General features: G+C 42.9%; 1 protein-coding gene across 1 annotated transcript; it reads right to left on the bottom strand.

The window, feature by feature from the left end:
• Nucleotides 1-2833: 2833 nt before the first annotated feature.
• abhd17ab (abhydrolase domain containing 17A, depalmitoylase b) lies at nt 2834-12228 on the bottom strand. Its single transcript, XM_047588084.1, has 5 exons — nt 11528-12228; nt 10477-10847; nt 8415-8609; nt 7451-7630; nt 2834-5828 (listed from the first exon to the last, which is right to left on the bottom strand). The coding sequence occupies exons 2-5, from the start codon at nt 10839-10841 to the stop codon at nt 5603-5605; spliced, it is 966 nt and encodes a 321-aa protein (XP_047444040.1). The 5' UTR covers nt 10842-10847; nt 11528-12228; the 3' UTR covers nt 2834-5602.
• Nucleotides 12229-12802: the final 574 nt, after the last annotated feature.

Raw genomic sequence — 12802 nt, 5'->3', positions numbered from 1 at the left:
AATAAAACAATGTGTTTGCGTGGGTGGCATATTATCTATCTTGTTTGTTTGTTTGTTTTCTGAAAGTGAGGACGTCTCCAAATGGCTGTTTGTGAAGGAACGTCATTGCGGCAGTACAAACATCGAAGAAGTAGAACTCTAAATAAACTCAGTCTCCTACATTTAATATTACTGCAGTAAAACTGCAAGTAGTATCACAAAAGTTAAAGTTAGTTTGTACATTTTTTTAGACTAGTTTGTAAAAGCATAAATATGTGAAATCATCAAAAAGAATGATATTCTTCTGTCAATTAACTGACTGCATTTGCACACACAGCCGGGTAGTGTAACAAAATCTCAGATTAAGTATTATCATTACCTTTGAGAAATAGAAAATGACATGAAAAGACATGTTTAGGAGACAAATAAGCTGGTCCCACTCAGTAAAGCTGGAGATGGTCAGTGTAGTGGTTAAGTATGTGCTGGTTCTGCTTTGGTGAGCGTAAGCCTATAATGTAGCGGATCTCACCGTGGGGGCCAGGACCCACCAAGTGGTCCCAAAATGAATCAGAACGCTAACAAGATAATTCAAGCAGTATGATCAAGGATGAAGATAAGGACGGGAGCGCCCAAGGCTGGACGGTGGTGGTGGAGTAGCTGATAAAGACAACAGACCTCTGATGAGACTCCTAGGATGATCGAGATGGAGAGGAGAAGTCTGTTCCTGACAGTCGGCCTGAAGTCAGAGTGACAGGTTTTACAATGAATTTAAAGTACGGGAGCGTGATTTGATTGGTTCAAAGAAGACGAGCAAATAGGTCACTGGATGAGAGAGGTGATGTAGACAATGACATATGATTTGGTGAAGTACTACAAGATAGTTCTTTAATTTATTCCACAGTGGGGAAGTTTGCAGTGTTGCGGTAACATATAGTTAAGCACAGTGCACACAGTATGAGGAAAGTAAACACTGAATAAATACAAAGATACAAAGATAGTAAGTTCAATATGATGTGGTCTACTGGGAGCAGGCTTGGTTGTACAGGCTCACAGCAGCAGGAAGGAAGGAGGTCCTGTAATGCACCTTCACAGAGCGAGTGAAGCAGTCGACTGCTGAAGGCGCTGCCCAGTGCTGTTATAGCACCACGGAGAGGATGGGACTGGTCGTCCATGAGGGAGGACGGCTTTGCTTCCACCCTCCGATCACATACCACCTCCACAGGCTCAAGAGGGCGGCCCACAGCAGAGCTGGACTTCTTCACCAGTCTGTGTCCGGTGCTGCTGCTGCCGCAAAACTACGTCATAGTAGATGGCTGATAACACCACAGAGTTGTAAAAGGAGAGGAAATAGAGTGACAGGAACAACAGCCAGGGGTCAGGTCTTCCATTTGCTTGACCTGTATGAATATCCTACAAGCAACAAGTTTGTAGGATTTTCAAGTTTGGACAAATTTTCTCAGATTGTGGACTTTTTTGTACAATACCGGCAAATGTTTCTCTTTTGGCCACCAGCAGCTTTGACTGGATGAATTGTGACGACACTAGTGGTTAGAGAAGTGAAGTGCATAGGGGAAAGAACCCAACTCCCGAACTGGTGGCATGGGTGGTAGAGGTCTGCCCCAAGCGTTCACTAATGGATGGGTAAGTGATGTACAAAATAATATCTCCATGTGGGATCAGTACAGGATAACAAAAGAAACATAAGAGCCTCTCTGTGCTGCATTAAGGAACACTTTCTCAATAATCAATGAGCTCCATCTACTGGAAGACAGAGTAACTGTGGCCGCACGGTAACAGGTGGCTGCTCTGCATGAAGTGCTTCTTACGCAAAGCGCTAAGAAAGGGTTTCACTCCTGTGTACTTGATCAGCGTGAACTAGTCTCTCCTTCACAGTTGTGATGCCAATGTACTGTACAGTTAACAGGAGCAGCTCTGTGCCCGGGTGAACGGAAACAGAAACACAACCAGGGCATGATGGATATCTGGACTCTGCTTTGTTGTAGTGTCACGCTTGCGTAGGCAGGCCGCAGTTTTTCTCTCAAACTAATTCACCACAGATCAGCTAGGAGGCAGAGGACGTGGTCAAGGCCGTGCACATCCACCGTACTTCCACACACGTCAACATAAAAGGCTTTTTGTGCTCAGGGCTGTGTGAAAGGTGTCGGAGGAGGAGGAGGGGGCGGGTGGTGGGGCGGAGGGGCTTGTTTTTTTTGAAGCAGCAGGTCAGGCAGCACTAACTTCGCCTTATGCAGGGGGATGTGGATCCGCAGCTGCTTTTAATCCGTGAGAGCACATTTGAGTGAGACACCAGATTGTTTATGCAGTCCTTTGAAAAAAAAAAAAAAAAAAAAAAGAGCTGGCACAAGTGCGCGTGTGTGTGTGTGTTCAGCGGGAGGGCGAGCGAAGCTTACGATCCATCTGTCTCCGTTTCCCCCACAACTCAACACGGTGACAGACAGCGAGGGGAGGCTGGGACAGACCCGGGTCCTTGTAGCGGTTTAATTAAAACACATCCCTCGAACGCACGTTGGCACAGACGATAACAAGACCGGCCAACGCGCAACTCTACAGATGAAAGGGAGGGAAAAGAAAGAAAGGAAAACACAAGGCAATTAAAGGCTCATTTAATCATCGGCCAATTATTCACCCGAGCCGTTCTTGGATCTTCCTTGCGCAGCCATGTGAGGCCTTTCACTGCAGACAGGTCCTTATTGAGAGGGAGCCAGGACTGCCACGGGCGGAAAATCAGGCACTGAATGAGACACACATTACAATGGATTCCTGCAGACAAACGAACTTCTCTTGCACAGAAATGACTGGATTGAGGGGCAAAAAAAAAAAAAAGCCACAATCATTTTATTTTTTTTATCAACTTCTGGTTATGTTTTATTAAGTTATTCTCTTAAAATCCTGGAAAAAAAGACAACATCTTCCAAAACTAAAAATTTTGTCAGTATAATAAAATGATAAGAACGTGTGAAAATGACACCCACAGCTGTTCAGTCAGTTCTCAACAGATATAAGACAAAAGCTGAGTTGCGTGTCTGTCTGGAGCTCCCCTGTCGTCGTTCTTTCACCACCTCGCACACTTTTTCTGAACACGCATGGCTCTGCTGCATCGCTCAGCTGAACTCCTGCACCAAAAGCGACAAAAAAAATACAGCACACGCACTAACGATCTGCTTCATTTAAGATATCTGTTCCTGCGCATCTGAAAGCAGGCTTGATGGAAACATGATTTTACATCGAGTATGCATCCAAATAAACAAAACGATAGATACATGAGAGCTTGACGACAGGGTTTCAGTTTGATCGTGTTTGCCTTTGCTCATGCAGTTACAGAACACAAAGAGATGGTATGCAACGTAAAGCGCTAAAAAAACAGTTCGACTTTGGTTCATACGTTGACAAGAAAGACTAAAAAATCCTCTTTAAACATAAACAGAACAGTCGTAAACGCAGCTTTCATATAACAAGTTGCTCAGTCCCTACAAACAATTCAGCGAGAAAAACAAACATCACTTGATCCACTGACATTTTTATCCATTAATGTACACATTTTGGTTGCGATTTCAAACTTTGGTGGCTTACCGAGCACGAAAAAGACTTCAGACGTCAAGCTAGTTACAGGGATTTTTCTTTTATAATCACATCAGTAAGTTTGAAAAGGTTTGTGACTTATCTCATGAGTCAACATGAAGTGACTCGAACAGGGCACCATGCAGATAAAAGCTTGGACCACTCCCTTTAATGTCACTATTGCCACTGAATGTAGGGACTATTAAACAAATTGATATTTCACCAAATAATCAGCGCATGATGATCAACTCAACACTAGGGCAAGTCAATATACTTGATTTTTCTTAAACCTTGAGTTGGAAAATTGAATGCACCACTCGCACTGTGAAGCAAAATCACTGCTGTTAAGCCTGAAGTTAGTAGAAAGAAAGAGAAAAAAGTTTTACGCAGGATTTGTATGCACAGACAGATTACTGTTGTAAAGACTCAAAGAGGAAAGAGATTTGAAAAGAAATGTTCTAAAGCTGCACAAAGCCTACAGGATCTGGTTTTTGCTCACACTACAGCACAGATAGAAATGTTGCACTTTGCAACTCTGATGTGTTAAAAAAGCTTTTACTAAACTCTAGCTACTGCCGCTAAAACTGTAAAATGACGAACCAACTGCTGTATTTGCTGAATCTGAATGAAGGCTAGGATGGTTTTTATTCTCAGGACGTTAATCTGACCAATCAGCAAATAAAAGAGAAAACTGACCAGCATCACTTTGGGTCCAAAGCTGTCATTCATTAATGTCCTTATAGATGGAGTGAAACTGTGTAACATTGGTGTCAGAGACATAAGAAGAAAAAAGACTAAAACAGACGGGTTTAATTTAAGTGTTGCTTCCCTGTTCCAGTCACTGAGAGGAACAGGGATTTTTCCGACTGCTGTGATCGACCACTGTGAGACATGTATAACGGAGCAAACAGACTCTCAGACATTCCACTAAATGAAGGAACTGGAAGTATTTTCCCTTTGAGGCTTTTTAACGTCTGTCCTACTTTAACACAGACAATGCCTCTCTACCACTTGGATAACGATGTGTTGCGGAGAAAAGCTGGGGATATCAACATCTGACCAAACTCTGGCTTTGGTCGGTACCTCAGGTTTAGGATGAAACAACTCGGTTAAATATCAATGATTAAAAAATAGCTGATAAACTTGGTTTTAAAGGATGTGAGGACACGTATCAGACTGTACATAAAACACACACAGACTGTGACTAAAGGAAGGTTTCCTGAGCAAGAAGATCAGTCCAGTAAAAACTAAATTAAAGACACAAAATGCAAACTTATATCCATATATGTATGTACTATTTCTCCCCAGGAATATAGACCAGTCACCAGTTTAACCCACCCCTACTGTACACACATGAGGGGGAGAGGATATCAAAAACACCTTCTAATATAATGCAGTCCAATGCCACACCACTAAACCAATTACCGGTACTACAAAATGAGAGTCGAGCTTCTGAAACAGGATGTAAAGTCTAACTCAATTTAAAGAACACCGTTACGAACATGTTTGCTATTATAGGTGATTAGAAAAAAACTATTGCCCAACACTTCTCAGTGCTTTCGATCCCTCACCATTGACCCGCTATCATGGGTTGAGAACACATATTACAGTTGTTCACTGCATGAGTAGACTAGAAAACTGACAGAAGCTTCTCAGGTGGATCACGACGTAGTCGACTACATGATTACTTATCAGTTCTCTGATTGGTTATTATCTAACATCAGCAACATCCTTTTACCTGTAGACACTCTCCATGTTATTGCACCATATAGCAGCTCAACTGTTAAAGTTTAGGCTAAAAACATCTGCTCGAACGACAGATGAAATATCTTCTTCCGATAATGACTCCATGGTCCATTCAATGCGTACTACGGCCCACAATGAAGCACCAGAGTGTGTGAAACGTCGTGCTCCTTGTAGCCGCGGTACGCTGAGGGACGATTTAGGTTACTCTCTGATAAATTCCCTTCTTGGACACAGAGAAGTGAGGCTTTCGATGGACCGGGGAAAATGGTAGTTATGATGGTGGTGGTAGTGGTGACGCTCAGGCGTGTTGCACTGCCAGCTCCTGTCCTATGAAGCGGCGCAGGCGCTCCAGATACTGGCTGTACAATTCAATGTCGTTGTGTCCCGCTCCCTCCACCCAGAGAGGCTCCACGGCCTTGGGGCAGCGCTCGAACAGGGCCAGGCCGTGGGAGAAGTCGATCACCTCGTCCTCCGTCCCGTGGATGATGAGCACCGGGGAGGTGATTTTGGACACTTTCTCGATGCTAACATGGAAATAGAAGCAGCAAAGAGGTTAGAGATCGCGGTTCGGTTCAGTAAACCTTATTGATAAAGCATGTGTGAGGCTGGCTACAACAGATGAACACTGAAGGCTTTCTCTGCTTACAACACACACTGGTTTTACTACCACCTCTGCTCCTCACCCACTTGTACCATCTGAGACTGGACCCTTGGCTTAGTTGGCTGCTGCTGACCGTCATCAGACACAGCCTCTAAAACTCAAGTGGTAACGTAAACAGAAGGGATCCCCCCACTACTGACAGCAGCACTCTGTGTCCTTATTGTCTGGCCAAGGTTTAAAAATAAAAACAAAAACAGAACAACACGTTACTAAGAACACCTACACTGCAACCGCGCACACACGTGTGTGCTTCACTTGTATCGTTCCTTTAACCAAAGAATATTTGAAACAACCAGTCTGTGTTAAGAACACAAAAACCTTGACATCTTAAAGCAACAGGGAGTAAGTAATGCACTCCCCCTCACCTCCTCCTTGTGTGTTTTTCTTTCTTAATATACTCTGGTTATGTGCAACAACAGATTGAACAAATGGCATGAGGACACTTTTTCTTTTTCATTTTCATGCTTCACTACAGTGAACTGACCAGTTAAATGTTTCCCTCTCTCGCTGGCAACACGAATGACTCAAACACTGTTATGAAATGCAAACTAACAACAAACTGTTATTCTTAGTTGCCCCATATTATTTCCTGTGGCACCATTTGATATGAGGCAATCATCTTTAGGCCTAAGTGTTGCCCTATATATGTAATTTCAAACAAATGATGCGCAAACGTTTACGCAATACTGTTATCATGTAACTAGTGGCTCGGTGAAACTAGACGACATGGATGAATGACACACAGATATGGCATGTGTGACTGACACGTAAAAGTCTCTGTGTAGGAAGACCAAATGCTACAGAAATAAGACAAAGGTCACATCTAAAATGGTTCCAGATGAAAATGATTACTGCACACTGTGCAGTGAGATCACTCCTACTGCATAACACAGACCTCAGTGTCAGTTCTTTTGAAATATTAAAGTATTTCAATGGCTTCCTAAAATCTATAAAAAAAAAAAAGATAGAAATGCGCTAACTGAGAAAAGACACTGTCACAAAATAATTTAAACTGTAACTCAAAAGAAGAGGAGACGCTCTTTCAGAGCAGATGTTCATCTTGGCAGAAAGACTTTCACAAGAGCAAATGGTAATTATGCTTTTCTGCAGGCAGATTAGTAATTATGTGACAATAGCAACAAGCAGCCAAACAGTCAGTAATCTGTGCGTGCATCATGTTTAAATGAACACCTTATTTGAGGAAATTAGAAGACAGAAAGAGACGAAGAGGACGGAGAGGCAGACTGCAATTTAAGATCTGATTGTTTTTGGGCTTCTTTGTTTCTTATTATTGTAGCCACTTCTAACAGCTAAACTAGACCACGCACCGAAGCACAAATTACTGTGCTTTTATATCTATTTAAACGCTACTTTTGCAAACCCGTTTTAAATGCAAAGCTGATGATGAGAGACTCAAAGCTTACTTCTCCGTCTGCCACAGAGAAAGAGACAGGGAGAAGAAAACACAACTCTGCAGAGACTTACTTGGGGAAGGCGTCAAAGCAGTAGGTTTTCTTTGTCTCCGGAAATGCCACTCTCATTCCAGATGTTAGAGGTGAGTGAAGAACCACGGCAGCACACTCATAGCGCGACGCCAGGTCTACTGTGGGCACTGTACCAATGCTCTGTCCATAAAGGATGATGTTCTCTGGGCTTATGCCGTACCTGATTAAAACCAGACAAAACCTTATAGCACAGGTGTAACTGTAGTGCACTATTATCAACGATTCAATAGTCATTTCATTACGTTTTTAAAGATATTTTCTCAAATATCTGGTTTTAATCTAAAAAGATCAATCGTCTAATTATTACAGCATTACACTACAGATTTGCAGGTTTAGTTTGCAGCATTTTATTGGCCGTAAGAGAAGTGTCTTCGAGACAGGGATCACATTTCAAAACAAACAGTATAAAATTATTGCGGTAAGACTGACAGTTACACCCACAGTTCACCTCTACCCACCCTCAGTCAGGGCTCTGTGCTGTGATGTCTTCCCTAGGCTACAGCTGCACGACAGCACAGCTTCTACTAATGAGACACTTTATCACACCACAACGTCCTTGAGATACATCACCCCACAGTCTCCCCTCCCCTCCCTCCCCTCCCACATCTGTCTATCTCTCTCTTTTTTTTAATTCCCAGGGTATCTGTCCCCGCTCTTCTTCACTCTCTTCATCCCAGATATGTCCTGATCACAACTTCTGCCAACCTCACTCGCCCCTTCTTCGCAAGACTTGATCTTTACTGGGCCCTCTTATACTCAAGTTCATATATCACTTTTGTGGCACTGAAGTTATTTTAACTTCCATCCACATCTCTAACACTGTTTGATTTTAGTCAAACCCATTCCTTCTGCAAACACATTCGGCCTCTGCTGAACAAGACCAGGTATAATAAATCATTCCTTGAAGGACACATGTGGGCCAATTACTGTAAATCATAACATACCGTGTACGCAGGGCGTGCCAGGCGGCATCTATGTCTGCATATAGATTTTTCTCAGTGGGCTTGCCAGTGCTGACACCATAGCCCGAATAGTCATAGGAGAAGATGTTGCAGTTGATGCGAGTGCCAAGGCCGATATAGAAACTGCTCATCTGGCCGAGGTCAACTGCATTGCCATGGGAGAAAAGCACTGTAAATCTGAGGAGATATGATTTCAAAAGAAAGGTTAGTAAGTGGACCTTAAGGTAGAAGAAGAGACAGGCACAAATGTTTTTCAGCCCTGACAAGTATTCTAGTTAAAAAAGTAATAAGAAATATAGCAGTCTATATATAATGATCAGGCATAACATTATGACCACCTTCCTAATATTGTGTATGTCTCTCTTGTGCCTCGAAAACAGTTGTGACTCATCAGAGAATGGACCTGGGTCTTCTGAGGGTGTCCTGTGGTGTCGGGTAACAGAATGTTGTTAGTGGGGGTCTTTGGGTCCTATGGGGAGGGGCCTCTTCTAACAGCTAAAAAGATCATCCCACAGAAACTTGATCAGTCTGGGATCTAGTGAATTTGGAGGCCAGGTACATACTGTATCTAAGTAGTATCCACATGAATGCCAGGTCCAATAGTTTCCCAGCAGAACATTGTATTGTCACAAGATGGTCAACTTAATTTACTTCTCCTGTCTGTGGTCATGATGTTAGGCCTAATCACGTATATGGCATGGTATGCTATGTATATTATTGGCTGTCATATGTCAACAAAATATACTAAACAAGACATATGCTTTTTATGAAACAGTGATGCATACTTTTTTAAACAGTTTCAGCAGAGGGTTTATCATATTTACACAAACGAAGGCCATTCTACTGGACTTAACTTCAGGCAGAATGACATGTGTCTCATGTAGATTTAACACAACAGTATCAAGACAGACAAACTAAAACACAATCAACTGTAGCACTCTCCACAGATCTGCACTATCACTCTGTAACTTTACACCAAAGTGAACCATAAGCAGCCTGTTGTGAAGATAAACATAAAGAGGTTACTCTGAATCTGTGTCACTACTTCTTTGTGTCACACTGCTGGGGGATTAGTTTACCACGACGGACCGATGTCAAACGGTTCTTACTTCTAGACATTTTGTTGAACCTGAGAAGCAGAGTATCCACTATAAACGCTGGGTATTCTACCCGTTACCTGTTATTCATGAATGCAGGCTGCAGTCCCCTGAGACACCTGATACTTCTTCTACGCACTGACTATTTTGAAATTCTCTCTCAGTGGTTTTGTTTATGAGCTGCTACAGCCCATGGATTTGCTCTTGGCTTTTGCACTTAAAATGCGGCCAAACAATGTATCTGCCCTATCATGTCAAGGTTGAATTTATTCTTTGTAACACTAGATCGACATTAGTACAAGACCCATGGGCTGTAACACAAGCCGGTCCATTTCTTTTTAATTGATTGGGTAAATTAAACAGCAGCAGCACCGTTCGGCAAGATCGGGGGGAAACGCAGTTAAATGCTTTTACAGTTAATAAAATAAGCGTTTAACGTTTTAAGTGATGAGTTCACTTCCAATAAAGCCAGCTACCAATCACTGTCAACAAACCGAATGACACACACCCTCAGTGGAGGGAACAGCACTACATAGTTTTATCTCTAACTCGGGGGAGATGGATATCTTGTCACTGTGACCTTTTTACGGTGATGATTATCATGAATCATCAGGCATGGTGGAAACTCAGCTTTTAGATTCCTGCAAACCCATATAACGAAACTATTCAGGTAATGATTTTAAAGCATCAAAGAACCTGTCGGATGGCAGTTAACACTGAAAAAAAAAAAAAAGCAGGAAGAGACGATCTATGACTCAGCTGAGTCAACATGGAGCCAAGTAAAGGAAGTGAATGTGGGTAGAAAAGGACTGACAAGAATGAAGGATGTTATGCATGTTATGTTTCTGAGAAAAGATGACACACTGTCAAGCAGTAGATCACACCACAATCGCTCACATAAAACTATTCATACATGCAGCGAACGAAAAGGAAAAGGAGCTACACACCTGGCAGTAGGAGCACAGCGAATGTACATGCAGCCGACTTTGTTCCCTCGGCTCGATCGAGTGAGGAACACCTCCATCGTGTCCAGCTCCCTCTGAGAGTACTGAAACTCTGCTCGCTCCGTCAGGTGAAGCTTCCATCTCCCCTCTACAGACCCAGCACCGCCGCTCCCAGCGACCGAGGCGCCGCTCCGTGCCCGCAGGCTGGATGTCCCCGTCGCCCCGGGTGCAGCAGGGCCTGCGTCTGGGTCTGGCAGAAAGGCGTACGTGGGCTCGGGGGGCAGGAAGGCGAGCTTGGCTGCGATGCGACTCGGGCAAGGCGGGCAGCAGAACAGGCAGCAGAGCTCGCTGAGAGAGAGGCCATTCATCCTTCACTGTGCAGGGGGAGGACAAGAGGATCACTGTGCTAATGAATTCACATCATCCCAATGTTAACACAATGAGACTCTCATTACAATGTAATGTACAAGGCACTTAGTCTGACAGAGCCAACAAGGGTTAAGAACGGTTTTCTACCAGTTTTGAAACATGGATATATATGATCACATTCATATGAAGTCATGAACATCTGCTACACATATGAATACTTTTAGTGTCTGATTAGTCACTCGGCAGAACGTTAACCAGCACAAACACCAGCAATCGATTAAATGTTTGTTGAATAGCTGAAGCAAATATTGTAAAAGAGCTTTTTTCTCTTATGGATGACTAAATCATCCATAAGAGAAAACTGAATATTTGTGTTTTGTACTGTTGACTTTACTCTGGGCTCTGTGGACCTTCATGGACCACATGATAAATATATTATTTGTGAAAATCATCTCCAGATTAATCCAAAGTACACATAACAGCCAAAAAAACAAATAAATGCTGGTTACAACTGCACGACATGTTTAATTGAACACTTTTATACACTGGTGAAAATAAAACAATTAGGACTTAACTCGGGAAACCATAATAATCATTACATCATGTGACAAACAACGTCTAACAGTGAAATAAACAAACACAACAACACAATCCTACAGTTTACGGATAACAACAGCAGACCTACCTGTTGAGCTGAAGACTTAACAGTAGGCAAAAATGAGATGAGCCGCAAAACAAAACAAGGAAGCTTCCCTTCTCTCCAGTCAAATTCAAACACAGGATACGGTTTGTTATGTGCCCTGTCAGCAGAACAAGGGGACAAGTAGTGGAGCCTACAGGCTGACAGGAAAGTGTTATTTACAAAGTATCTGCTGTGTTTTCTTTGTGGTGACTGAAGTCCAGAGTACACCCATTTTGTCCACTTGTAGAGTAGCTGACATATATGTTGTACTTTTCCCCCCAAATCAGTCCTGGATAACTCAAAATAACTTGTGCTGTCGGTGAAGAAGAAGAGACCGAGTCTTAACCGCAAACCTATACAATCAAACTACGGTTTCCCCCGACACAAACGAGTGCTGTATCGAGATTAAGGCTTGCGACAAGTCAAATTAAAACCTCACACGGAGGAAAGCGTTTGATCTGCGCGTACCAGCTAAAGCTACGTTGGCTTAAGCTAGCAAGGAGACGTAAACAGGGCTCCTACGTAAAAACGAAACTCGTCCTGGGACGCCCGACGTCAAAACACCGTCAACACACAGTCTCCAGTGTGTGCTTTTCTCTCCCTGGATCCATTCTGGACTTCGTGGATGCCGTCTTGTCATTTTAATGCATCCATGGCCGTGCGGTGTTTTCCTACTTCTCTGCCGTTTCACCGCATCCGGAAGCGACAGCTGACCGGATGTGACGCAAGAAGTTTCCATTGGACAATTTAGGGAAACTTGTTATCAGTTTCGTTGACGACGCTCCTAAAGATGACATAGTTGAACTTAATTGTTCATTTGCACCTCTATACAGTCCTTGTGAACATGGTGCTACTGAATCACTGAAGTTACTTTGTCCTGGAGACAATAGTGATTCATTAAAAGTAATGGGCATTTTCCAAAAACAAGAGATATGTTTGTACACTTACCAGAACTGATTCCCTACTTTAAAGCAAGTCTTCCTCTTAAAAGCCAATGATTCACTCTATGACCTCAGTTGGACAGGTTTCCACAATACAACCGTGTACACACATGTCCCCACCATCAGGGTAATACGAGAAAACACACACACTGGAACCATCTCACCTGGAGAAGTGCAAATGTCAGCCTAACAACTTGCTTGTTATGTGGCCCAGCCATGGCTGAAAGAAATACACCTTGTTATAAGCCCTGTACACCCACACATGACCTCTTTTCAGGTTAATAATTTAGTAGGTTTTATTATGTACCTCTTACTACCAGTTGTATCTTAATTTTGG

The sequence above is a fragment of the Mugil cephalus genome, chromosome 6 (assembly GCF_022458985.1).
Source record: "Mugil cephalus isolate CIBA_MC_2020 chromosome 6, CIBA_Mcephalus_1.1, whole genome shotgun sequence".
NCBI classification, from domain to species: domain Eukaryota; kingdom Metazoa; phylum Chordata; class Actinopteri; order Mugiliformes; family Mugilidae; genus Mugil; species Mugil cephalus.
The sequence above is the reverse complement of the archived record's forward strand: the minus strand, read 5'-3'. Positions and strand labels throughout refer to the sequence as shown.